Source organism: Sinohyriopsis cumingii, chromosome 1 (genome assembly GCF_028554795.1).
Source record: "Sinohyriopsis cumingii isolate HCF-2022 chromosome 1, ASM2855479v2, whole genome shotgun sequence".
NCBI classification, from domain to species: Eukaryota; Metazoa; Mollusca; class Bivalvia; order Unionida; family Unionidae; genus Sinohyriopsis; species Sinohyriopsis cumingii.
Window position 1 is genome coordinate 121,572,469 of NC_142961.1, and position 25,710 is coordinate 121,598,178.

The 25,710-nt window shown below is 34.3% G+C and overlaps 1 protein-coding gene across 1 annotated transcript; it reads right to left on the reverse strand.

The window, feature by feature from the left end:
* Nucleotides 1–873: 873 nt before the first annotated feature.
* LOC149807758 (WD repeat domain-containing protein 83-like) lies at nucleotides 874–24,961 on the reverse strand. The gene is made up of 7 exons (XM_089970155.1): nucleotides 24,821–24,961; nucleotides 22,227–22,451; nucleotides 14,625–14,737; nucleotides 14,129–14,261; nucleotides 12,690–12,798; nucleotides 10,409–10,523; nucleotides 874–4,230 (listed from the first exon to the last, which is right to left on the reverse strand). Exons 1-7 carry the CDS (start codon nucleotides 24,897–24,899, stop codon nucleotides 4,084–4,086), a joined length of 921 nt encoding a protein of 306 aa, XP_089826281.1. The 5' UTR covers nucleotides 24,900–24,961; the 3' UTR covers nucleotides 874–4,083.
* Between the last annotated feature and the right edge of the window lie 749 nt (nucleotides 24,962–25,710).

Below are 25,710 nucleotides of genomic sequence, written 5' to 3' on the forward strand. Positions count from 1 at the left end.
TTTATGGTCTGTAAAAAGAAAACAAATACACATAATTTTACAATGCAAAAACAATGAGATGCATTTTCCAATCTGTGTGGAGTGTAAGAAGTTTAATTAGTGTATAATCATTATAAATATAGTTACAAAAAGTTACTGTTGAAAAAAAAGAAAATTTGGTAAAATTTCAAAAATTCAACTTCATTTCTCTTTCTCAAAATGTTTTTCAAGAGGTTCAGTCCCAGACAACATCAGCAAAAACAACAATAATAACATAATATTAATATTAATAATAATAATAATAAACATCAACATTTTACATCTTAGTACTACTGTTGTTTTTGATGTTTTAGATGGTTTCATAGCTCATTGTCATTGAGACAAAGTAAATTATAGAGAGATCACTAAAGATACAGTGCAGAGTCTTCATCATAAACACAAATAGCTGTTGAGTTACAAAACTCAACATGGGTAATCATCTCATGATATGCAGTAGTCAAATATCTCACGGAAAAATACATTTTCTGCTTGCATGATGTGAAATTCTATTAAAAACGTTTTGAAGAAGAAAAATAGAACACATGGTCTGATGTTGATGCAGTCAAACCAGTCAATGGTCCGATTATGACTTCAGGGTAGATAACTATTTAAAAATGTTGGACAATGATACCATGATTGTGCCCCTTACATAAACAACTATAGGTGTAATTCATTTCAAATAATAAATTATAGCATGTAAGTTCAGTGTTTTTGCCCACTTGTTTTCTTCATCTACAGGGGTTATAATATAAAGAGAAAAAAAGAGTGATGTGTGTGTGTGAGAGAGAGAGAGAGGAGGGTAAGGTTAATACTGAAGTAGGGATAAAAGAATAAAAAAGGAGTATAAAGAGAAAGTCATCAAAAATATACTTTATTAATAATTTATTTGTATTGTAAAAGTGGACTAGAAGTATCTGTTTATTCATTTCTTTACTTCCCACTCTTCATTGATTTTTTTTTTCTCCAGTTATATTTGGGTCAATTAGATAGTATGCACTTTATAAGGGATCACACCACTAATTCATTTTCTGTAGACATCAATGTAAATGTTTGTGAAAACAGCTTGTTTCTGCATTAGATGTCCGACCAAGAAACATATATACTTCTTGACTGGTCTAAGTACAAAGGCAGATACTTTTTTTTATGTCTTGCTCTGGTTAGTTCATGGCACTAGTAAGCAAAGGACATACATAAAGGGAGTTAATCTGTGGTATTTACACTGATCAGTCAACAGCACACAATCCTGGAAATGGTGGTTAGGATTTTGGCAACTATGTCATGACATCAACATAATTTTCAAACAACAAAATTCAGTTCCGGACACGCTGCAGTCTTTAAATGGCTGACATTAGTGTCATAAAAATAGTGTCATAAAAATGATACTGACATACTTTTCGATCAACAAAATTCAGTGCCCCACATATTGCAGTCTTTAAGTGGCTAACATTAGTGTCATAACAATGATATCAACATATATTTCTATCAACAAAATTCAGTGCCCCACACACTGCAGTCTTTAAGTTGCTAACATTAGTATCCTAACAATGATATCGACATACTTTTCTACCAACAAAATTCAGTGCCCTGACACACTGCAGTTTTTAAGTGGCTAACATTAGTGTCATAACAAAGATAATGACATACTTTTGTATCAACAAAATTCAGTGCCCCACACAGTGCAGTCCTAAAGTGGCTAACATTAGTGTCATAACAATGATATCATCAACATACTTTTCTATCAACAAAATTCAGTGCCCCACACAATGCAGTCTTTAAGTGGCTAACATTCGTGTCATAACAATGATATCAACATACTTTTGTATCAACAAAATTCAGTGCCCCACACAATGCAGTCTTTAAGTGGCTAACATTAGTGCCATAACAATGATACTGACATACTTTTGTATCAACAAAATTCAGTGCCCCACATACTGCAGTCTTTAAATGGCCAACATTAGTGTCATAACAATGATATCAACATACTTTTCTATCCAAAAAATTCAGTGCCCATACACTGCGGTCTATACCTGGCTTCCATTAGTGTCATAGATATGATTGTGTAATGAGCCATCAGGATGAGTTAAGTCAGTTTTCAAGCCCACTACTCCTGTATTTCATGGTGTCAAAAACCACACTATTCACAAAACTTTGCAGCTTTTCCTATTAAATAAAGAATATTATAATAATCTGTTGTTATTTCTAAAATAAGCAATAGTTCTCCAATTTGTAGCAACACTGAGGATATCCTGAAAACTGATGCACGCATAATAACATGGGAAAGATGGGGACAGCTTCTATTTAAACTACTAATAGATTGTACAACCATTTCAGAACATAGGCTATTGATAAACCTTGTTTTATTCTGTTGTAACTTCTGGGTATATCCAACAGTTTTTTATTAAAAAAAGCTATTTTCTTCCGTAGAAATTTTGGCCTAAAATGCACTATTTTCAATCATTTTATTAAAATTTGTTTCCAAAGATATGCAAGACAAAAGGTAAAAAGATGTGTAAAATTCACATTTTACTTACATTTATGAAACTGAGCAAAGTTCTATCAATAATAAAGCTTCCAATATGAATATTACAACAATTTCATGTATGTTGTTTCCAGGTACTTCATGACCAGATTTTCCAAATTAAAAATCATATTTTCATCAACTTGCAACAAAGCATCTTATTATATGACATTTGTTTATAAATATATCATTAAAGACAGCTTTAATGAGTTTATAACAGCTGTATCTGTTTTATCCAGGATGTAAGAGATGACATGTACATTCTCTATATGAATCAGACAACTAATTAATTTTCTATAATCATCAATAATAATGTTTGAGAAAACAGAACTATTTGCTGCACTAAGGTAACCCACAAAGCAACACATTTCCTGACTGAAGTAGGTGTAAACATATGGAACAATCAAAATTATTTGCTTTCTGGCATTTTTCTTCAGATGTATGTCGCTAGGTGGGTTAGTAATCGAGATATCTTATTAACTTATTAATCATTTTTTAATCAGTCCAGCATAAGAAAATTTAACCTGCTAGAACAAAATTAAATCTTGTACTTGCCAAGATATAATGAATAAAACTGAAAGTTCTGATAAAAGTCTTTAAAAATTATTTAAAAAATTCCATGCTGACATTACAATCAATGATCAGATCTCCAAGCATTATGTGTGGTATCCACTGTTCTTAACTCTGAGACTTGCATGATGCTCAGTGAATGATTGGTCTGATTCCAATGGGAACACTTTTTTTTTCCACTAAGAATCTTAGGCTCAGAAATGTTTTTGTGGCAATTATGAATGTTTTCATTTTGAGGTTATATTTCTCCTGTTAGCTGGTCTCTCTTTCTCTTTAAAAATTCCTAATATCTTGATAATAAAATCTACTTTTTTTTTTTGCAATTTGTGTGTGCTGTGTATAGCTTCATGTTCTGTGCTAGAAGAAGCCAACTTTGACTTTTCATTGAACTACAAATTCTGTAAGCATCTGAATCCAATACAGAATTGCTTGCACATTGTTCCCACAAGGTGGCCCCAATATCATCTACTTTTTACTTGTCTTCTTGCAGCACACAGTTATGTCAAAGCACAAGCAATCTCATAAACACATTCACAAGTATCGTTATATGCCTATAAGTTGAACCAAACTGCAAAACAACAAAAATCTAGATTTTCCATAGAACAATATGCTTGCAGATCAGGGTCTATGTTGTTTGTTCTACTGATTACTCCTAACAAACTGCACAGACCCAGATCTGCTGGTGCATTATGCGATAGCAGATCTGGGTCTGTGCAGTTTGTACTTGTTTCATAAGTGAGTATATATGGTATCCAATGTTACTAGGCCTCTTCAGAATTGTTATCCTCCGTGATCTTTTAAAAATTCATACGTAGGTTGTCTCCATTTGTCCATCAGTTTCTGGTATGAATTCAGTTCAACTGATTCACTCTTCTTGTAACAGACAATTAGTAGCTTTTGCTTATCTGATGTAGTTAAGTTTACATCACACAGTGGGTCAATGCATCATTCTGCCAAACTTATTTATTGCCCTGAAGTCAGGTATCTTCATCTGCTGCAGACTTCGATTTCCAAACATACATCTTGTCCCCTGCTGCAGTCAACAGTGATATCTCTGTTGGGTGGTAACTCAGAGAATGAATCACTCGCTGATTCTCATGCTTTAGCTTGCTGATCACTTTTGGCTGAAAACGAAACAGTGCAGAATTAGAAATGTGATCTGCAGGCAATCTGGCCACAATATTATCAAGTGCCTCAAGCTCAAATATTTGAACTCAGACCAAAAATTAAAATTTGTACAAGAGTAAATTTCACAATCAGTTTTATATTGTTTGCTGTACACAACTAATATATTTCATCCCAAAATGGGATTTTTATGTCTCAAGGTGTGAGGGATGGGGCATTGTCTCTGACCTTACCATATTGGCCAACCTCCAGTGTCTATGTGCTGCGTTGAGGCCGCAAATAAGTGTTGTGGTCCCAAGGGAGGTCTATCATTGTCATAGCAATGGCCTAACAATCTCTGCAACTGCAGGGTGGGGGTGTGTGCCAAAATTCCCATAATGTTTTGTTAAATTAGGGCTGGGTTCCATAATTAACTTATGGAAGGTGGCAGAATTTCTTGCCATACTACTGGGGTCTTTTCACACAACCTTAAAAGGCAGTGTCATACAACTGAGAATAAGTTATTTATTTGTACAAGCCAACAGAAAATTACTGGCAATTAAAACTGGATAAAAAATTTATATTAAAAAATGCATTTAATACTTTTGCAAATCAAATAGTAGGCTTAACATTGTCAAATATCATCACACATGCATCCAAATGCACACACTTAATCACAACACAGACATTATATCAGAAACAAAAATCTCCATCTTAAAAATCAACAGTGGAATTAAGTCTTATGGGACTGACCATTGAACTGGCAGGGAAGGGAGAGGGGGTGACTAATATTTTCTGTGATCAGGATACTTTTTTTATATGATCTCAAAATAATTTTTTCAATTTGATGGATAAAATACAGATCAGAACAAAAGCAATTTGTTAGGTCAGACATGGTTTCCAAAAATTCAAGTTCCCTACCCCCCTTTTAGAAAATGAAATGGTCGGTCTCCAACTTGATGCAATCAATTCTGTTCTCAATAGATTAGTGTGGGGTTTGAAGGTGATACAAGTGTCATTAGTGTTTATCTTTGCACTCATCAGAAACTCGATCAATTAAAAGATCAGAAATTAGTTTTGCTGGGCTTTGCTCACTTCCCAGATGGTTTATCCTGGTCTGAACCATAGCAGTTTTAATAATTTGCCTTTAAATAGAATTACCTTTCCCACTAGTGAAATAATGTTTTGTGTTTTATATATGTAGTAAATTCCAACTTCAAAGAAACACTGCACCAAATATAAACAAAACAATAACCTTTTAAAAAATGGCTTAAACATTCTTGATAAAAGCAAAAATGTTTACTAATATTTTTCCTTCAAAACATCTCTTTTCAATTTACCTAACTTCAAATGAATTGGGTAATACCACTTCATGTACCTTACTTAAGTAAATTAGTTTATTACGCAGTTCTCAATGGATTTATATCCGATGTCTTTACCATTTCATCTCCTCTATGACAATCATCTGTATAAACTGCCTAGTGGCAATAGTCTTCCATGAGCATTAAACAGAACTGTATACGGTTTTTACAGACTACTAGTTATATATATGTATCATGGTGTCAAAAAAGATCTCTCTTTAAAATAAATAAGATTACAATAAATCGTGAGTCAGGGTTTTGAGATTTAGGTTTTCTGCATGCCAGGTCAGGTATGGCAGGTAGGCATTAGGATTCGGTACTGTGTAATGAATAAAAAATTGTCTAGTATACATAGTCACTTGGCTATAAAAGTTATTTTCTTTTAAAGGTATTTTAAATTTAAGGAAAAATATGATAATCAATCCAAGTTCAAGATAAGAATGTAATAAACTGTGTATTTTACTCCCTGGTTTGAAACTGTATTTTTAAAAAATCTGATGGTGTATTTTGTGAAAACTGCAGAACTTCTGGTACTTGACTGATTCTTAAACATCATGACATTAAAAATAACTCTTTGAATGCATCAAATGGCTTGGTGACCAAGACTAATTCTGGGTGCATTTGATTATATGGCACTACTGAGTGAGTGTTCTCAGAGTTGAACTATTGTTATGCATGAAACATCTGGAACTTGAACTGATTGCTTAGTTTATATGGATCGAACACACTATCATAAAACATGGACTGTGTTTATGACAGGAACAACACTGATTTTGGAATAAATGCTTAAAAAATGCTTTGCATAATCTTAATGCATGAAAAAAATTATGTATGAATTTTTTAGTTCATTTTTTTGCCTACAATACACAACCATGAAGCTTATCTAGATATCTGATAAATACTGTTTAATAGGTACGACTTAATTAAAACAATTTTGAATTTTAATGTCAAGATATACAACAACAAAGCAAGCCAACTCTTAATGATTATGACTGTACAAGCGCCACACTTCCCTTCTACTTAAAGTTTATATTATTTGTTTAATTTCATTTTTTTCAGGGGGAAGTAATGACTAAAATTACGGTTTAAAAAGTAATTTTGCACACAAATATAGACAAAGAAGCATCACAGAAAAACGCATACACAGTATTCAGTACAGGAGTTATGGCATTTCTCTTTAAGAAGAATAGAGTCCCAGCCGTAAAATGAGTCCCAAAGTCCCAAAAATTTTGTACATTATGCACATATTGTTGTGTCATTATACAATATCATAACTGAGTGATTATCAGATATGTGCCCTGATGGCAGCTTTATTTACTTTTCTTTGGTATCAAGTGCAAAACTGTAGATGAGCCTGATTCCTGTAAGACTGGTAAACAATATATATCTAACTTTGATAAAGAAAACAAAATTATTTGCCATTTAAAAACATCAGGTGAAGAGAACTATGATGCCAATTGTATGTTTCAAACAAGAAGTTGTTGTGTAACTGATAAGGGTGATGTTGGAAGGCCCTGAAAGTAAGGACTTTGATCCTAAACCTGCATAACAGAAATCTCAAATACACTGGCCGAAACATTCTTGAAGAACTCCTCACAAAAGAATTGTTCTGTTCAGTTTTCAAAACCGTAAAAGAAAATATCACTCTAAATTGCATATCAGTTAATGCGGGCAATTACAATTAATGCTGAGTAGGACCACTGTCAGCTTTGGAAATATTTACATGACTCAGCTCTAACAACAACGCTATACATTTTTAAAAACTTTGGGAAACTGGCGACTTTTCACATTACTGCTCTATCCAAATCTGGAAAATACCAAATCAACCCCTCCATCTATCATCCCATACCATTAACAAGCAGTATCTGCAAAACCATGGAATGGACAATATTATCTGCAAAATCATGAATGGATAATAAGTGATAGACTGGTATCTGCAAAAACATGAATGGATAATAAATGATAGAATGGTATCTTGACTCCACTGTCTGATGTTCTGTCTAAATTGAGACAACAGAGAAGCACAACAGACTATATCCTGTCAGACTTGAAATATTTAGTAGAGTTGCTTTTATAAAGCAAAAACAATTAGTTACCACCTTTTCTGACCTGGAAAAGGCTTATGACACCTTGTGGAAGTACAGCATAATGAATAATCTAATTTAACCTAGGTATACGGGCTGCTTACCTAACTTCATCTCCAATTTTTTGAAACACAGAAACTTCAGAGTTACGGATATTCAGCACCCTTTCTAAAAGCTAACCTCAAGGGATGGGTGTACCCAAAGCACTTCAGCTGATTACCATGTGTTTATGATGACCCAAAGCAATGCAGCAGATTACAATGTATTCATGATGACCCAAAGCACCTCAGCAGATTACAATGTATTCATGATGACCCAAAGCACCTCAGCAGATTACATTGTATTCATGATGACCCAAAGCATTTCCCCTGATTATCCTGTGTTCATGATGATCCAAAGCACTGCAGCTGATTACACTGTATTCATGATGACCCAAAGTACTGCAGCTGATTACACTGTATTCATGATGACCCAAAACACCAATGCACTGTAGCTGATTACACTGTATTCATGATGACCCAAAGCCCTCCAGCTGATTACACTGTATTCATGATGACCCCAAAGCACCAAAGCACTTCAAATGATTAACTGTATTCATGATAACCCAAAGCACTGCAGCTGATTACACTGTATTCATGATGACCCAAAGCACCAAAGTACTGCAGCTGATTACACTGTATTCATGACCCAAAACTCCAAAGCATTTCAACTGATTACACTATTTATAATGACCCAAAGCATCAAAGCACTGCAGCTGATTACACTGACCCAAATCATAAATAGCACGTCAGCTGACTACACTGTATTCATGATGACCCAAAGCACCAAAGCACTTCAACTGACTACCCTGTATTCATGATGACCCAAAGTTGTCTCAAAGTTTGCCTTATTCCTGGTATGAAAGAGACCAAATTTTAAGGGCTTATATTAAACAGTTAACTAACTTATCTTCCACATATCAGAGACTTCAGAACAAATGTAAAAAAAAGGCCCCAGATTTAAGACTGAATCATGGAAAACAAAGACTGTGGAGCAGATTGGAAGATCTTGCTCAGATTACACAGGTCATTAGTAAGCTCTATGATTTAAACTTGACTCTGGCTTGATTTTGTATGATTCAGCTTATAAATCATACCTGCAGATGCTTGATCCGATGCACAATCAGGGTGCATTTAGAGCTTGCCCTTTAGAAATCCTCTATATTCAGGCAAATTAACCATCAATTTATCTCACTAAAAAAAGAACCTAAATACTGAATACTGCAAAATGTTGTATTCTCAAATCACCAACATGGTTATCCAAACCACCCAAAATAATATTTTAACCCTTGTAAATTCAACAAGTCCTTCACAAATCCTCTCCTTTTTCCAAAGTAAATTCAATGAAATCAGGGCCTCTTACTGTAGCCATATGTCCATGTATACGGAGTTTGAAAGATGACGATAAAGAAGGACCTGCCATTGTAACATACAATGGCACTGTCTCTAGTCAATTACCGCATAAAGCCCCTGACAATGTTTACAGCAGAAATCAGTCATACAAAAACCTGAAACATTTCATCATCTTTTGGAGTCCTTTTTTTTTATACATGGAAAGCCTTGCAAAATCTAATCTCTGACAACCAATTTGATTTCCAAATTACAGAAATATGATGTTTTCATAGAACCTAGGAAAAATATTCTGTACTTTGGCTGCCTAGTCACATTGGCATACGGGTAACAATACAGCGGATAAGGCAGCAAAAGCTGCCCACCCATTTCTAACCGAAAGCATATTCTTGTCAAGTGTGTTGACTTCCACCTTTTGAGTATTACAGTATTGTAATGTAAAATGCACAAAGAAACTGTACGATGATGTACCAGCTGACAAAATCATGGACTTTTTGAGTAAATACAGTTTATATAACAAATTTTGATTATATGCTTTAAGGATTTTATACTTGCTACCTTTATTATTTCCTTTATATCCATTTTACAAAATCTTAACATCGTCACATTTTATATCTTGCACTTCATTTTTACATTCATTTGCATGGGTTTATCTTTCTAAATTTTTGTGCAGTCTATTATTACATTTTTCAAACTTTACCATTGTGGCTATACTGTGTTAACTAATGAAAAACGACCCAAAAATTAAAAAAGACACAAAAAAGGTTCTGTCAATGCCCAACTTGAAAAAAATTGTTTCATAAAACAACCAGAGAAATTATTAAAAAATTTAATTGGGGTCCATGGTACAGAATTGTGTTATAGCAAAGGAGATCAAATGAATGCATGCATGTATGCCGAATGTAGGTTTTTCTTTCCTGCTCTCCATCTTTCAATTTACTTACATGACTCATTCATGTATATAAAGACCACCTGTCTATAAAGGCCATTTTGTTCTGGTCCTTAGTAACTATATGTAGGTTGGATCATATCTACCATGCAATGGGAACATCCTTGTTCAAAATAACAGACAACCAAATTTCCAACCCCAGAAATCCCTGACTTCTAAATTTTTAAAGTTAACAAAGAACCTGATATTGAGAAATATGCTGAATCCATGTTTGAATAAGGTCCACTATACATGGATACCTTAAATCTTTTCAATGTGCCCAGGTTAGGGGGAATGCACATTTTCTACATAGGGAGTGGAATCTGAACCATTTCTTGTGATAGCATATAATTTTAGTTCTTTTCTAATGGTGCTACCACTAACAAAATGGTGCCCCCCCCCCATAGATTTAAATTGAATAGTCCTTGACATCTAACCTCAATAAGATCCCATATGTAGACATAACCATCCTCTGATCCTGAGAGAATCTGAGTGTCCTTACAGTTCAGGCAGTTGTCAATTTTATAGTCCGTGTTTTTATGCCCTTTATATCTGCAATGAGAGAGCAAATATACAATATCAGATTAACAGGTGCTTGACGGAAGATATACTGCTTTTCACATTATATGTGTGCACTTTTCATACTATAAAAACTAAAGCTTTATGAGCATCAAATAAGTGGTTATCATATCTAATGTTTACCTGAGAAAGAAACATTGGTCACTAAATGTACTGTAGTCAAGTATACCATACACTCTGATGGCACCATTATTCATCATGACAATAACTGAAACAACAGACATTTGCAATTATTTCGATTGGATAGCATGAATTTCTGATTGTGTTTGTATTAGTTGCTAATTCTTTCAAATCTTCACAGACATCAATGTTTTTTACTATGTGAGTTACAAAATTTAAGTCTGTAGCTACCGTATACTCCCTAAGTAGCACCCCTACTTGAATTAATGCCCCCCCCTTCTCCTTTTTAAGAACAGGAAATTTAAAACTTACCAAGAATCATCACTGTTCTCTAGTCCATAAGTGCAATACAGGAATTAAGCTGTCCAAAATGACAATTTTAAGATAATCACATTTGTTATGTATATTTAATTTGTACTGTTGTTTGTTTATTTTCTCCACAATTATTATATGGTACATATAACTGTATTTTTGACTTAACTATGTCCAAAAGTTAGGTTCACTATTTTCCTGACTAAAGATGCTGATGATGTTTTTATTTTGTAAACAAATAATGTTTAGTTAATACTTCACTAGAAGTGTGGGTTAAATATTAAGATCATTATCAATAAAAGTAAGCATATTTATTTGGGTCTGAGTCAAGGTCACTGGTATGGTATTCTCCATAAAATTACCTAGCCTGCCTAATGTTTACCACATCCTTATTATAATATTAGTAACAGATTTCATCTTGTAAACATCTTGGAATTTTCTAGAATGGAAAATTCCATTAAACCATAATATTTTCCAGAAAATGCTAATTGTGACCTAGGTCAGATAAAGGGGTTTATAATCTTGGTGACTGGAGAAATTACTCATTCTTGCTTTCATATCTTAAGGCAGAATCAGTCTTATTGTTGTGTTCAGTATTTGATTTTGGTGAAACTATTCAAATTTTGTATTCACTGGAAATACAAAATTCTCTAAAATAATATTCTTGGACAGAAACATTAATTTGGAATTTATACTTAATTCAGACAAGGACGTCTTGGGATTATATTATTGTGAATAATTGGGAGACTGTAAGTTCATCATCACACTTCAGGCTACTGGAACATTAGTGCACTCATGACTATGGGTACATCAAGGTCTTTAGTGCTGGATCTTATTTTGTACATCACTAGAATTTAATTAGAACTATATTCGTTAGGACTCGTGATAGCACATTTTGGACTATTTGGGATTCAATTGGCAATACTATAACTTCTTTATAAATTTTTAATTTTGTATTCAGTGAAAATAAATTATTTGTTGAATCATACAAAACTTGGTGGATTTCACTCTTTTCTATTACTTAGTTCAAAACCATAGTCATAATACATTTTCATGCAACTTTTTGTACCATTCACATAATACAGCTGCATGACATTACTGATGCCTTTCATAAATCCTACAAAGCAGTACCTCGTATATTCAGTGTAATTCATACTTATGCCAATGTACAATCTGGACTGCAGCACTCACAGTAGATCACACTGTTACAATGTATATATCAATGTATAAATTACTAAAGTCACAGGCACGCATGTAGTGTTAAACATGATGCAATAACTGGGTGGCAAATTCGAAGACTTTATAGTCTTGCTTCAACCACCTGCTGAGTGGAAAATGTTTTGACAGATTGATCATTTTGGCTGTTCTGATATTTATAATGACTGAATTCTGGGGATGAAAGATCCCAAGATGGCATAAGATCATGATGCAATAGCTGGGCAGCAAGTTCAAAGACGTCAGCTAACTGCTGAGTGGGATATAAAGTTCTGATATTTACAGTGACTGAATTCAGAGGGAGAAAGACCCAGAGATGTACATGTACTCTTTATAAGACTCCATGAACAACTTTAGCGTTCATTATTGTGCTTTAATAAATGCCACGTTTGGAAAACATAATGACCCTGGGAGTGTTTCTTTGGGAATACACAGCCTATTTCAAAATAGTCAAGAATGATTGATGTTTGAAAATGATTTATTAGTTCTTACTCATTCAGCATTTCCCCTGTATCTTTATCCATAAGTCTGATACTGCTGTCAAGTGTGCTGGTCAGTATACACTGCCCATCTCTAGTAAAATTTGCACTCGTAACAGCTTCTGACAAGGAAAAAATATATCAAGATATACATGGTAATGATGCAGCCTAGAAAGAAACAAACAACAAAAATGGGAAAAAGTATAAAAGAAGGGAGACAAGTAATGTTCAATGCCGATATAAGTTTGTGCTAACAACTGCTCTAAAGTCAAAAGTAAAATCTATTAAACCTGTGGGCCTGGATGGTTGAGTGGTCTAAGGAGATCACCTTTACAGATCACTGACATGGCCACTGTAGACTTCATGCCACTCTGCATGGATTAGGGTCCAACTCTGGCTTGGCCAATGTGGGTTATCTGAGAAAACTTGCCAGTACCTTCCCGTGGGACAGTGGTTCTTGCGGTGTTTTCCCAGATTCTTCTTCATCAATATATACTGACCACCATGTATAGAGTGAAATGTGCTGAAATATGGCACTAAACCCACAAAACCAAACCAAACCATTAGACCTGCAGTAGTGAAGCAACAAATAGCTTATTACAACCAAAAGAAAAAAGACATTACATAATTACAAAAACAAAAATACTGTATAAAATTTAAATGTATTTATCTCTACTTAAATAAATGAATGTCAGAAAACTTTGAAAAGTAATAACTTAATAGTGCTGGATGCATTGCAATGGACCCCAGATGATACAATTTACTCTGGGTCTCCAAAAGAAGATATCATCATTGTTGTGTCTTTGGGTTTAATGCCATCTTTCAGCACATTGGCCGAATCCTAGACTCGAACCCATGCAGACAGAGGTGAGATGGCAGTGATCCGTAATGGAGAGCGCTTTAGACCAATTAAATCTAGTTCAGGGGTAAAAAAGCACTTATGTCAATAGTGGATGTCATATGGATAAACAATGGTTACATATTGGGAATCTGACATCCTAGCATAATCATTTAATCAGTAAGAATTTTTTAATTTAAAAAAAGAATCACTTTACAAAACATAATAGAGTTTTAGCCAAGTGATTTAGATGTAGCTTGGTTATAAAAAATATAGTGGCATTTTATCTTGCAAAATTGAAGCTGTGCTATATTGGCCTGACACTTGCTGTTAGAGTTCCTGCTTCCAGGACAGCTGATTCTTTTTCTACTTCTCTCCAAATTTAAAAAAAATGTTCTATAGTTTTCTCTATAATGGACATAAAGGTTTTGAAGAAAAATGATCCCAGACTTCCATTTGTGATGTACTGCTCCAGTCTCTGTTGATAACAGAATTTCACTTGTAAAATTTCATCTGAATTGCTGTTTTTCTTTAAAAAGCAACCATCCAAACAATCAAAACTGCCATGTAGGAAGGACTCCAAAATCGTATTCACTGTTATGTATCAAACTTACTGCCAATAAAATCTGTAAAGAGCTTCCCATTCCTCAGGTCATATCTGCGGATATTTCCATCAGCTGATCCTGTCAAAATTTCATGATCTGAAACTTGAATAGTTGTCACGCCATCCTTAGCTTCATCCATTACCTGTGATATGTGAAAGTGCAAAAAATATTAGAATATTTATTTTCTAAATATATAGATATGTTTCCAGAACAGTATTAAGACAAAATAAAATAACACTGATAGTTGTAACAAAGAAAGTGATAAGCAATAACACTATTAAAATTTACTTTGCATTAATGATTATTCTGAAAGCTTGTTATCCAAATGAGACCATAATTCAGTCTACATACCAGCAATTCCATTTACCAAATACCTTGTGCTTATATTTTGTTAATTACATACTTTGTTAGTATGGGCAAAAACAAATACAAAATTGACAATCCCGATATTGTGAAAAAAGAAAGAAAAAGAAAGATATAGTCCTGCTTGAAGATATCCCTGAACCTGTATGGGTTCCATGTTCTTGCTGCGGACATCCCAGCACCGTACCGAGCTGTCAATAGACCCTGACAAAACCACTGTAGACTCTTCATTAAACTGAACACAGTTTACTGTGCCTGAAAAAAAAAACTGATCTTGTTGATACCTTTTTCTTCTTGCTGTCACACAGATCATAGTGCCCTTAAAAACAGCATCTGTGGCTTCTCTGGCGTTAGGTCAGGCCCCTCCCATATTCTATGCTTATTCCCAGTATGGCTCATAAAACACCCCAACAAAAAAGGCCAATCAGATGTAAGGTCACCTCAAAAATATTTATAGGTGTCTCTTATGATAAAAATTGTCCAGCATTTCGACATTATTAGGCTACTTACCAAATCTGAATAACATCAGGTAAGAAATATTGTCTCTCAAGTGGAAAAAAGCACAGCCAATCACATGCAAAAATCACCTCATTAATATGCATGGTTTTGTTCATAATAAAACATATTATATAATTTAATAATATAAGCCACACATTTGATAAAAATATTAACGTTAATAGATCCTCTGAAAAGCTCAGCCAGTCCGATGCCAAATCACCTTATTAAAAAGTATTCATCATAATCATTTGAGGCTATTTATGAAGACTGATCAGAACTGGATCAGAAATAGTTCTTAAAATGGTAATAATCTCAGTCAATCACATGCAAGATTACCTCAATAATAATCATCCATCATATTATTTAACTCAAAATTAGATTGACCGCTCCGTTGGCCTAGTGGTTAGAGAGTCAGCCTCGGATGCGGGAGGTTGTGGGTTCAATCCCCGGCCGAGTCATATCAAAGACTTACCAAAATGGTACTAACAGCTGCCTCACTTGGCGCTCAGCATTAAGAGGTTAGTGTTAGGACTGGCCAGCCTGGTGTCAGGATAATGTGACTAGGTGGGACATCATGCTACATGATTGTGGCATGATGCCCCAGTGCCTGACTTCACTATAAACTGCCACACTGCAGACATCATAGCAATCTGACTGAAAAATTGTTAAAGCTATGTTAAAAATCCAAAACACATCACATCACATCAAAATTAGATCAAAAATATTATTTCCAGTGTGGTAACAAGCTCTGCCAATCAGATGTAAAATCACCTCATTAATATTGCTAGATTTTGCTCATTATCAAAATCATAACCAAATCCTGATGATATAAGCACATGTTCCAAACCAAATCAAAACTGGATTGGAATTATGGCTTCCTGAATGACAACAAGCTGAACCAATCTCATACAAAATCATGTCATTAATATGTATGAATCATTCTAAAAACTGTCTTGGATCTTCAAGATACTAGAATATATTCCACACAATTGCTGGAATTTTCATGCAAAAAGATTAAAGTACTTGTACTTTTAAACAGATTTTAGTGTCCCAGAGAACCCTGAGCCCATACTCCAAGTTTAATCAAAATTGGATCAGAAATAAGTCCTCAAGAGTGGAAGCAAGGTCAGCCAATTAGCTGTCAGATCATTTCATTAATATGCATGGATCTCATTCACTATCAAACTCATCATGGCTTTTAATGATATGAACTCACATTCCAAGTATGATCATGACTGGATCTGAAATATGGACTCTAGAGTGGTAACAAGCAATTGTTGATGGAAGATTGATTACTGACAACTGACAATGGATGCAGGGCCATAACATTTACTCACCTGGCTTTATCATGCTAAATTTAATTTTGTTAACATTGCTTAAGTCCATAAAGTTAAAGAGATGTATAAAAAGTTGAAAATTTGCTATAGTGGTCTGAAAATCTAATGAAGTCATACATACCACTCCCTTGATAACTCGTGTCCTGATAACTTGCGAACCCGCTTATAATGCGGGGTCATGCATTGATCCCATTTTTTAAAACCAGAAAATACAAAAAAATTTGATCCCTATTTCTTGAATTTTAAAAATATCACGATCAAAACTGGTAAATGAAACGCTGAAATATCGCTCATTTTATGGTCAAAAACGGTAGATATAACCTGGAAATTTTAATAAGCATTGTAAAATTATGAACTTTTAATAAGAAGTCATATAATAGGTTACATTTTCTTTCCAAACATCATTCTTTGTACATCATAATTAAAGATATTCAAGGAAATTGTTATCAATGAATATGTCACTTACGCCTAGTGTATGCAGTACATTAATATTTAAATGCCAATTAAATAGTTTTTATGAAGTGAAATTTGTGTTTTAATTCTATCTTTTAGTTCTACTTAAGTGCAATTATCATAAATGCAGTGTGTATTTAAATGTAAAATGTGTCAATCCACTGTAACAACTATATCCGCAAGCGTTTCTCTAAGAATCTAATTAAAGTGCCAACAGTGTTTTGATAACTGACTTGCAGAAGTATTTGTTGTATTGTTGGACTGAATTAAAAGCTGGCCTCCTTTGTATTATCACATTAATTATGTCTTTTGAATCAAATAAAGGAAGTAGAATTTAAAAAATGTTGAAAGGCACACAAATCCTACAAACTTAAAATCTAGCTGTCCAGGTCATATGACAGGTGAACTCACTTCAGTTGATCAATCGAACACTGTTATAACTGTTATTGTGTATGTAACATAAACTAACTTAAATTAACTGACTCCTACATAACTGTGATCAAAGATAGCAAGGTAGCTACATGAAATGAATACTTTGTAAAATTAAGAGCTTGGTTTAAACAGATACAGACCATTGTGGGCAAGCGATTTTCAGACAATTCCTGAACTGGTACTTAGAGATATCCTCAATGTTGATAAGAAGTTTCACTATTATTTTCAATGAAATCATGACATCAATAATGTACTACTTGAACAATACAAAAATTGAGTTTCGGCACAGATGTTTGTCTCACAAAATAGATGTTGCTAATTTAAAAAAAAAAAGGAATCTTGATTGATGGTGTATCAACAGTTAGTCTAGCTCCCACTTACGTTGACTCATGACTTTTAGTATACTATTTAATACCACTCCGGGAATCAGATTAATTGACAAAACAAAAAGCATTGACATAATAAATAGATGTTTTTGCAAACACATGTGAACGATCTTTCACATGTTTGACATTTTGAAAATAAATGTTAATTATACGGAATAACGAACAACTTCATTACAAAAAGCACGTCAATAACAATTATTATTGATTTGATTGTAAAACGAGGATTCAGTCATTAAACAGCCCAGTTCCTCCCCCCCCCACAGATTTCTCGATGTATAAGCAGTTTTTTTTAAATTTCTGGAGGTCCCTCAGTAACTCGTGCTCTCACTTATAGTGTGGTCCATGTTTTTGTGGACCCCATTGTGTGTGAGTTATCGAGGGAGAGGTGTACTTATGTACGGTTAAAAATGTGCAAAAGTTCATGTCTTAAAATTTAAAAAGTGTGTGATTCAGGATGGATTTACTGAAGTATATATGGACAGTTAGCAAAAGAAATTCAATCTACTGAAAGAAAGATCATGACAATGGTATTAAGCCAAAAAAGAAATGTTTCCAGTTGGCTGACCTTCCCTGTTTCTCACTGCCAACACTAGCACTTTTTTCCTCCATGATAACCCCCCACCAAAAAATCACATTAAATACAATGTTAAAAAAAGAAAAACAATAAAAAAACAACAATAAAATATATAAAAAATGACATGTCTACCCTATTTTAAAACAAGTGCAATACAATTCTTGGTCTTAGTGTTGTTCCTATAATTCTGTTAACAACATCATACGCTGAAAAATATTAACTTAAAAACCTGGGTGTGACTTTATATTAAAGTACTTGCCTTGCATAGAAATAACATTTAGCATTCCCCAATTAGAAAATCAATTCTGAGGACCTCTAGTGTTATGCAGGTACTGAACCAGTCAAGATAATACCCAGAGAGAGAGAGAGAGATTAATAAATAAAAGCACTCACTTTGCATCATTTGGGTTTCAGTTGCATTTCCACAATATGATATTCAAGGTTTACTTGTTTTACCCATCTGTACAGTATAATCAGATTCTGTGATCTTAAAGCAGTCACATTATCTCAACAGTTACACGATGTCTTGTCAACACCCAGGTATATAAAAAGTAAATAAAAATAGTTGTTACATTTTGTTTTACAATTACATGACAGTGTAATCTCAAAGATCTATTTTTCTTCCAAAATTGAACCTGACCTTCTTGTAATGAAGCCTCAAGGACCAATAAAATGAATTTTGTTAAAAAAACAAATAATTTCACTTATTTACAAAACTGTTAAATTTAATCAAAACATTGCTACCTGAAAAATTATTTAAAAGTAAGAGTTGGCTTGTTACCAGACAGTATGGGGTGGCTTGTTACTGGACAGAGTGTGGGGTTGGCTTATTACGAGACAGATTATGGGGTTGGCTTGTTACCAGACAGTATGGGGTAGGCTTATTACCAGACAGAGTATGAGGTTGGCTTGTTACCAGACAGTATGGGATTGGATTGTTACCAGACAGAGTGTGGGGCTGGCTTGTTACCAAACAGAGTATAGGGTAGGCTTGTTACCAGACAGTATGGGGTTGGCTTGCTAACACATTATGGGGTAGGCTTATTACCAGACAGAGTATGGGGTTGGCTTGTTGCCAGACAGTGTAGGGTTAGCTTATTACCAGACAGAGTGTAGGGTTGGCTCATTACCAGACAGAGTATGAGGTTGGCTTGTTACCAGAGAGTATGGGGTTGGAATGTTACCAGACAGAGTGTGGGGCTGAATTGTTACCAAACAGAGTATGGGATAGGCTTGTTACCAGACAGTATGGGGTTGGCTTGTTACCAGACAGAGTAAGGGATCACAGGGCCTCCATTAGGCTTCACATCTGTTGCCAACATGAAAGACATTTGAAAGTGGCACTATTTTTTTTACTAACTGGCGAAAGTTTCTGGCGACAACTTTTTATAAAGTAAATTTTTAATTGTTCATTGATATAGGTGACTCAGGCCACTTAATACCAGTTTTCACTATCTGCAGCAGTCAGTAGATGATGAATAAGACTTTATTTGAACATGATTGCAGCTAACTGCAAGCTGTCAGCTGGTTTTGAGAAGCAATTAAATGTGACTAGTAGTAAAAAAAGAATAACAGGGGAAGGTCAGCAAAAATATTCAGTGTCATTTGCATGTGTTGTTAATTTATGTTTATTGAAAACTGAGTGTGAGACACACCTGGGACTGCTTAGAGTTGTAGGGATTATTTATTTATATAACACATGTTTGTGGTCTGAACCTAAGTGAGTAACACAGGATGCTGCTACAAGGATGGCAGTCATCAACTGTAATGGGCCAGAGTCGCTTCTATCAATGACAAATTAAAAATTCACATTATAACAAAGTCTGTATTATTATGAATATGGATAATCTACCTCTGAGCAACAAAGATTGATATCCAGATGCATCTGAGGCAGCTACCAGGGTACTTGTTACATTCTTATTCATTCTTCCTTTTCATATGCTAAACATTGAACTTCATGTGCCTATAATGGTATTGTTATACTTATTAATAATCATTCTTGTGCTCTGAAATGTAATAAAAACATATAAAAACTGTTTTATTGTCATTTTTATATAGATTAAAAATAGGGCCAATATAATAGTACACATATATTTAAGTGCCAGCATCATGGTATAACATTGACTGAAAAGTTGCTCCAAATTTTTTAATTTGGCAAATTTCATGGCAAAAAAATAAAAAAATCCAAGGGAGGCCCTGTGTTGGCTTCTTACCAGTAAGAATATGGGGTTAGCTTTTTACCAGAGGGAGTAATGGGTTGGATTGTTACCAAACAGAGTATGGGACAGGCTTGTTACCAGACAGAGTGTGGGGTAGGCTTGTTACCAGACAGTATGGGGTTGGCTTGTTACCAGACATTATTGGGTAAGCTTGTTACCGGAGTAAGAGGTTGCCTTATTACCAGACAGAGTATGGTGTAGGTTTGTTACTAGACAGAGTATGGGGTTGGCTTATTACCAGACAAGTAAGGGGTAGGCTTGTTACCAGACAGAGTATGGGGTAGGCTTGTTACCAGACAGAGTAAGGGGTTGGCTTATTACCAGACAAAGTAAGGGCCAGCAGGGATGGTCCTGGCTTTCAAAAAGCTGTCGCCAAAAAAATCGCCAACCACAACATTTTGTCGCCAATTTTCAAAAAGTGTCGCCAGAACAAGTAGTGTACATTTTTTGAAGTGTTAATTTAGTCTATTAATGTAACAGGCAATGAAAATTACAAAAGATGGGTTAGTTAATACTCTAATTACAATAAGGATTAACAAAATGTTACAAAGTCTAATTTTTCACATCTGTACATGCTGATTCTCATTAAATTCTCGAGAAATGAAATGCAGAGTTTATTTCTGATGTCAGTTTTTATGAGGTTCATCTTACTGAATCCACGTTCACAGTCTACAGTGCTGACAGGTGACACCAGTAGTCTCTTGGCAGCCCCCCCTCCCCGCCCCTTATGGCTAGCTTCACAAAGCTTGAAGTGAATTGCTTCCTAAATCCCAAGAATGATCACTGAATGCTGTATAAATTTTCTCGACAAGCAAACTAGGATCTCCATTCCCACGAATGAAACTTACATGAGTCAACACCTAGCAATATTGGACAGTATATATAAGCATAAATTCACATCCAATTTAGGGATTCTTTCACTCCTGTATTTTGAGAAATAAATAATTATTATTAATTATGAAAAACTGTTTTTTTTTGTTGCTATTTCTTGTTGCGGAGTTTAAGTCTCTGCAGCCATAACACGGATTGATGGCAAAAGGAAAAGATCAATGAGTAAAATGCTGCACTGACAGATATAATTGTGATTGAGATTTTTTCCATTTGCTTTGTATTTATACGCAATAGTCGGTACTTCAAAGGTTATCAGTTTTCTATGAAGGTTCAGCAAAATTATTGTATTGGTATATGTAAAAAAAAACAAAAAAAAAACAACAACAGAAGGATTAGCCATTCAATTAATTGTATCTGTTCTATTCGCGTCTTCAGAAGTCGGTCAGTTGTAGGTATAGTTCGGTAGCATGATTGACTGTATCACACAGCATACAGTACTCAGCCCAGATGTCAGCATAAGCAGATTATGATGTAACAATACACTCTAAAGATGGGGTTGTCAATGCGAACAAAGGATCGTTTGTGTAACAGATTGATTCCAATGCATTGCTTAGTCAAGTTTGTGGCTTTCTTTAATTCTCCCTTTTAATTTATCCAGTCAAAATCCATGATTGTATGTACAAATTAAATAACCAAAAAGTCTGTCGCCAAAAAAATCGCCAGATGGGATATTTATGTCACCAATAAGGAAAAAAAATCGCAATTTGCGACATTGGCGAAGCCCAGGACGATCCCTGGGCCAGGTTTATTACCAGACAAAGATATCCTTAGTAAATATTTGCCTAATGTTTGTAATAAAAAGATTAATCATTGGTTTTGTTTTATTTTTGCTGGTTATGATGGCACATTTAACATGTTATTAACTAAATCTTGCCAAAGAAATAGGAGCTAAGAACCTTTCATAAGGACATTGATTTAGGTAGGTTAATCATGGATAAATATGGTACACAGTACCTGCATGCCCTCTATATTTCCTTAATGTCTTTCCTGACGCCACATCAAAAAGCACCACTGTCTTGTCCATGCCACCAGAACAGATCTGACTGTTGTCACAGGAGGCTCGTGCATCCAGAACTTCATAGCCATGGCCAGAATAGGTCTTCAAGGCAATATTTCGATGAGGGTTCCATAACCTCACACTTTTATCACTTCCACATGTCAAACAATAGATGCCATCTCCTAAACATATAAATGTACTGTGTGATAAAAATAAGAGGTGAAATCAAATGAAGTTATTAGTTATGAAGAAACATCAGACATTTCACATATACTGATACATGAAATACAACAAATGTAAAGTCATTTTACAAAATGTATAATGCATTAACCTAAATGTTTGTGTAAATCTGGCAATGGGACATTATTATTATCTATGGGTGAGCTAAATACATTATTAATTTATTTCAAATATAGTGATATATCTAAAGACCAAAAAGCACTGGGGCTATGTAAAAGTTTGGATCTGAATGAGCTTTCAATTAACCAAAGATTTCAAATATTAAATAAAACAAGATGCAATCAGCTATGTCCCCTTAGTTATATCATAAAGTGCTTAATTCAAATACTAATCCCATTTCTACTTATGTTTAAAGTGCACGTGTTTACAAGAAATTGTGTTTAAAAATATGCATTAAAGCTTTTATCTAAATCACACGATTTGATAAAATGATATTTATCTGGAAACTAAGATACATTGTTGTAAAATTTTTCTTTTGCTAGTCTTTCTTTGCAGTGACATCAAAGGTGATAACATAGCATTGTTTTATATGCAAGTTCAAAAGAGTAGACCGATGATCATTTAAGCTTATAGTATCCGACATAGAAGATCAGCAAATGAACATAATATTCTTTTATCTGTGCAACCCCTGGCACTATAATATAAACAATTAACTTTGAACGTCGTCACTAAAACTTGGTGTAGATACTACTGATTGGCCCAGTGATGATACTGGACAGTCTGCTGCAGTAAATGTGTCATGCTTTGTTTACTTCATGCATGGCCCTAGGATATTTCTGCAACATGGACTGACAACACAAGTGAAATCTGGCAACTACATGGCCATGTTTTTAGTAAGTTTTGGTTTCGTGGGGTTGAATTTAGCATAAAATGAAATCAGGGACTGAAAATTTATTTTAGTTTACACTAGAAGAAGGGTTCCTGTTAAAGAATATTTTGTAACTGAAATTAAAGAATTCAAATTTGTGACCAGAAAAATGTTTCAGTTTCAACTGAATTTTGGTTTGATGAGATTTTGGTTTTGAGACGTTTCGCTGGAAATATTCACTCTTGGAATAACTCTCATAACTGAAAAATATTAATTTGTCTGTGCCTTTATCATTATTTTATTCTGTTTAAAAAGTAATAGAAGGACTGGAAGTTAGAGACCATAACTTATAATGCTAGGCAAATCAACAAAAAAGCATAACAGAAAATTGATGCTGATAAATTACAAATCAGTACTGAAGCTTGAATATACATTTTATTAAGAAATTAAGTGAAGCTGTCATGCAGACTTCACAATACAAAACAGTTCTCTGTTGGAAAATGAAGGGTTACTGTATAGATGGTGATGCAGTGTAGCTGACAAATCAACTGTTAGACATGGCCATGATCACATCAGCTTAATATGCAAGTGCAATGCACTTAATGGAATACTGCCTTTTCATTGCCCAACTGAAAGTAAGTTATAAATGCCGTTTTCCTTTGCAATGAGATGAAAGTATTTCATTCAGCGAGTTGCACCTGCATACTCATTATTCCCACTATGAAAACAAAAGTCATATGGACAGCGTTCTTTTGCATACCAGGGCCCAGCAACATGGAATGAATTGCTCACTGAACTTGAACACAAAGACAGTGATCACATTCAAGAGGGCTCTCAAAACTCCCTTCTTTCGACTTCAAGAACAAACTTAAAGACCTAATAATGTTTCCTACCTGAAATATTCTCAGCATGTTTTTTATTTTTTAATGTTTTTCTAATTTCATGTTGTTTGTTTTTGTAATAATATTATGTTTCTTATCTTATAGGTGTTGTCTAATGTTGTAAAGCGCTTAGAGCTTCTAAAGATTAGGCACTATACAAAGTCATCATTATTATTGTTATTAAGCAGGCGCGTTCCAAGAGGTAGCCTGGAAAAATGGTCTGGCAACAATATGAGCCCTATAGAACAGTCTGGTTATATTCATCAGTCTACTTGAAGAATACCCCCACCCCCAATTCCATTACCTTATTTGTATTTATTATATGCACTTTACAATAAATGCTCACTTCTGGAGAAAAAAAAATTCCAGGCAAAAAATAAGTTGTTTGCACTAAAATGAGCAAATACTATGCAAAGGATTATATTTGCTAATCTGTGATTTCTGACGCTTTGACCCTCACAAAAATTCCATATTTATGAACATGAGATTACATTTTAAAAGTGGGCCGTTGTCTCTATTTTAATAATGCAGGCTGTTAAATAAACTCGAAATTAAGTGACACAATTATGGAAACCACGGAAGAAAATTTAAAAAAAAAACAAACACTTTTTTCTGTAACAACCATTGAATCTCACAGCCCTCACAGCTCCTTGTTTACAATTTATAGTATGAACCAATCTATCTGGAAACTCTTGACTCATTTTATCGACGCTCTGGCATGTCAAATGTTAGTGTTAACTACAATCGTTATTTCCATGTAATATCTGCTCTGGGGGCGCTCACCAGTTGTATGTACTTTTGAGAGAGTGAGGTATGTAAGCTGAAGTTATTCGCATTTAAAACATGTACAGTGGAGATAATGTTGGTATACCTCTATGCTACATTAATGTAACGTGGATGAAATTTCTCTGTATATTGTACTTTTGGAAATTGTACACGATTTAAGCATACTACTAACTAAAATGACTGCTCCCTTGTGCTAAAAATTGGCCTGACTTAGTCTAAAGTACACTATCCATAGCAGCTATTAAAACTGGGAAAATGAATTTTGCCAGACTAGACAATACCAGCTTCTGAAAGTGCAATGAATGAATTACCAAATATATAAAATGTAAAAAAAAAAGTTATCGGCTCCTTTTTTATACAATTTACCTCTAAGTTCAGGAAGTGAAGATTACCAAGTAGAGCTAGCACTTTTTTGAAAGATGCACATCTGGAGTAAGGCCAAGCTGTTTACTCTATAACCCATATTACACCCATCAATCATACATCAAAATAAAGGGAATTAAAGGTTCTTTGAATTATAACTAACATATACGAGGTCTTGTTTAAATAGCCAGTATAACCAATGAGGAAATTCTTTTTCTTTAAAATTCTAACCTATGCAAAATGCGAAACTGTAGAGCGCAACCTCATTGGCTGAAGGCCCAATATTGTTCCGATTGCAACAACTATTTAGTATATCTATAGATTCGTATTATCCTTAGTTTAAATCTTGAACGGCACTTTAAT

What these genes read in the sequence shown, in the direction of transcription:
- LOC149807758 (XM_089970155.1), bottom strand. Translation starts at nt 24,899, where the DNA reads ATGAGTCAAGAGTTTCCAGATAGATTGGTTCATACTATAAATTGTAAA. An exon ending in CTTTACAGATTTTATTGGCA is followed by an intron (nt 12,799 to 14,128) that starts GTAAGTTTGATA and finishes TTTCCTTGTCAG; the next exon opens with AAGCTGTTACGAGTGCAAAT. An exon ending in ACAGGGGAAATGCTGAATGA is followed by an intron (nt 10,524 to 12,689) that starts GTAAGAACTAAT and finishes CTCTCATTGCAG; the next exon opens with ATATAAAGGGCATAAAAACA.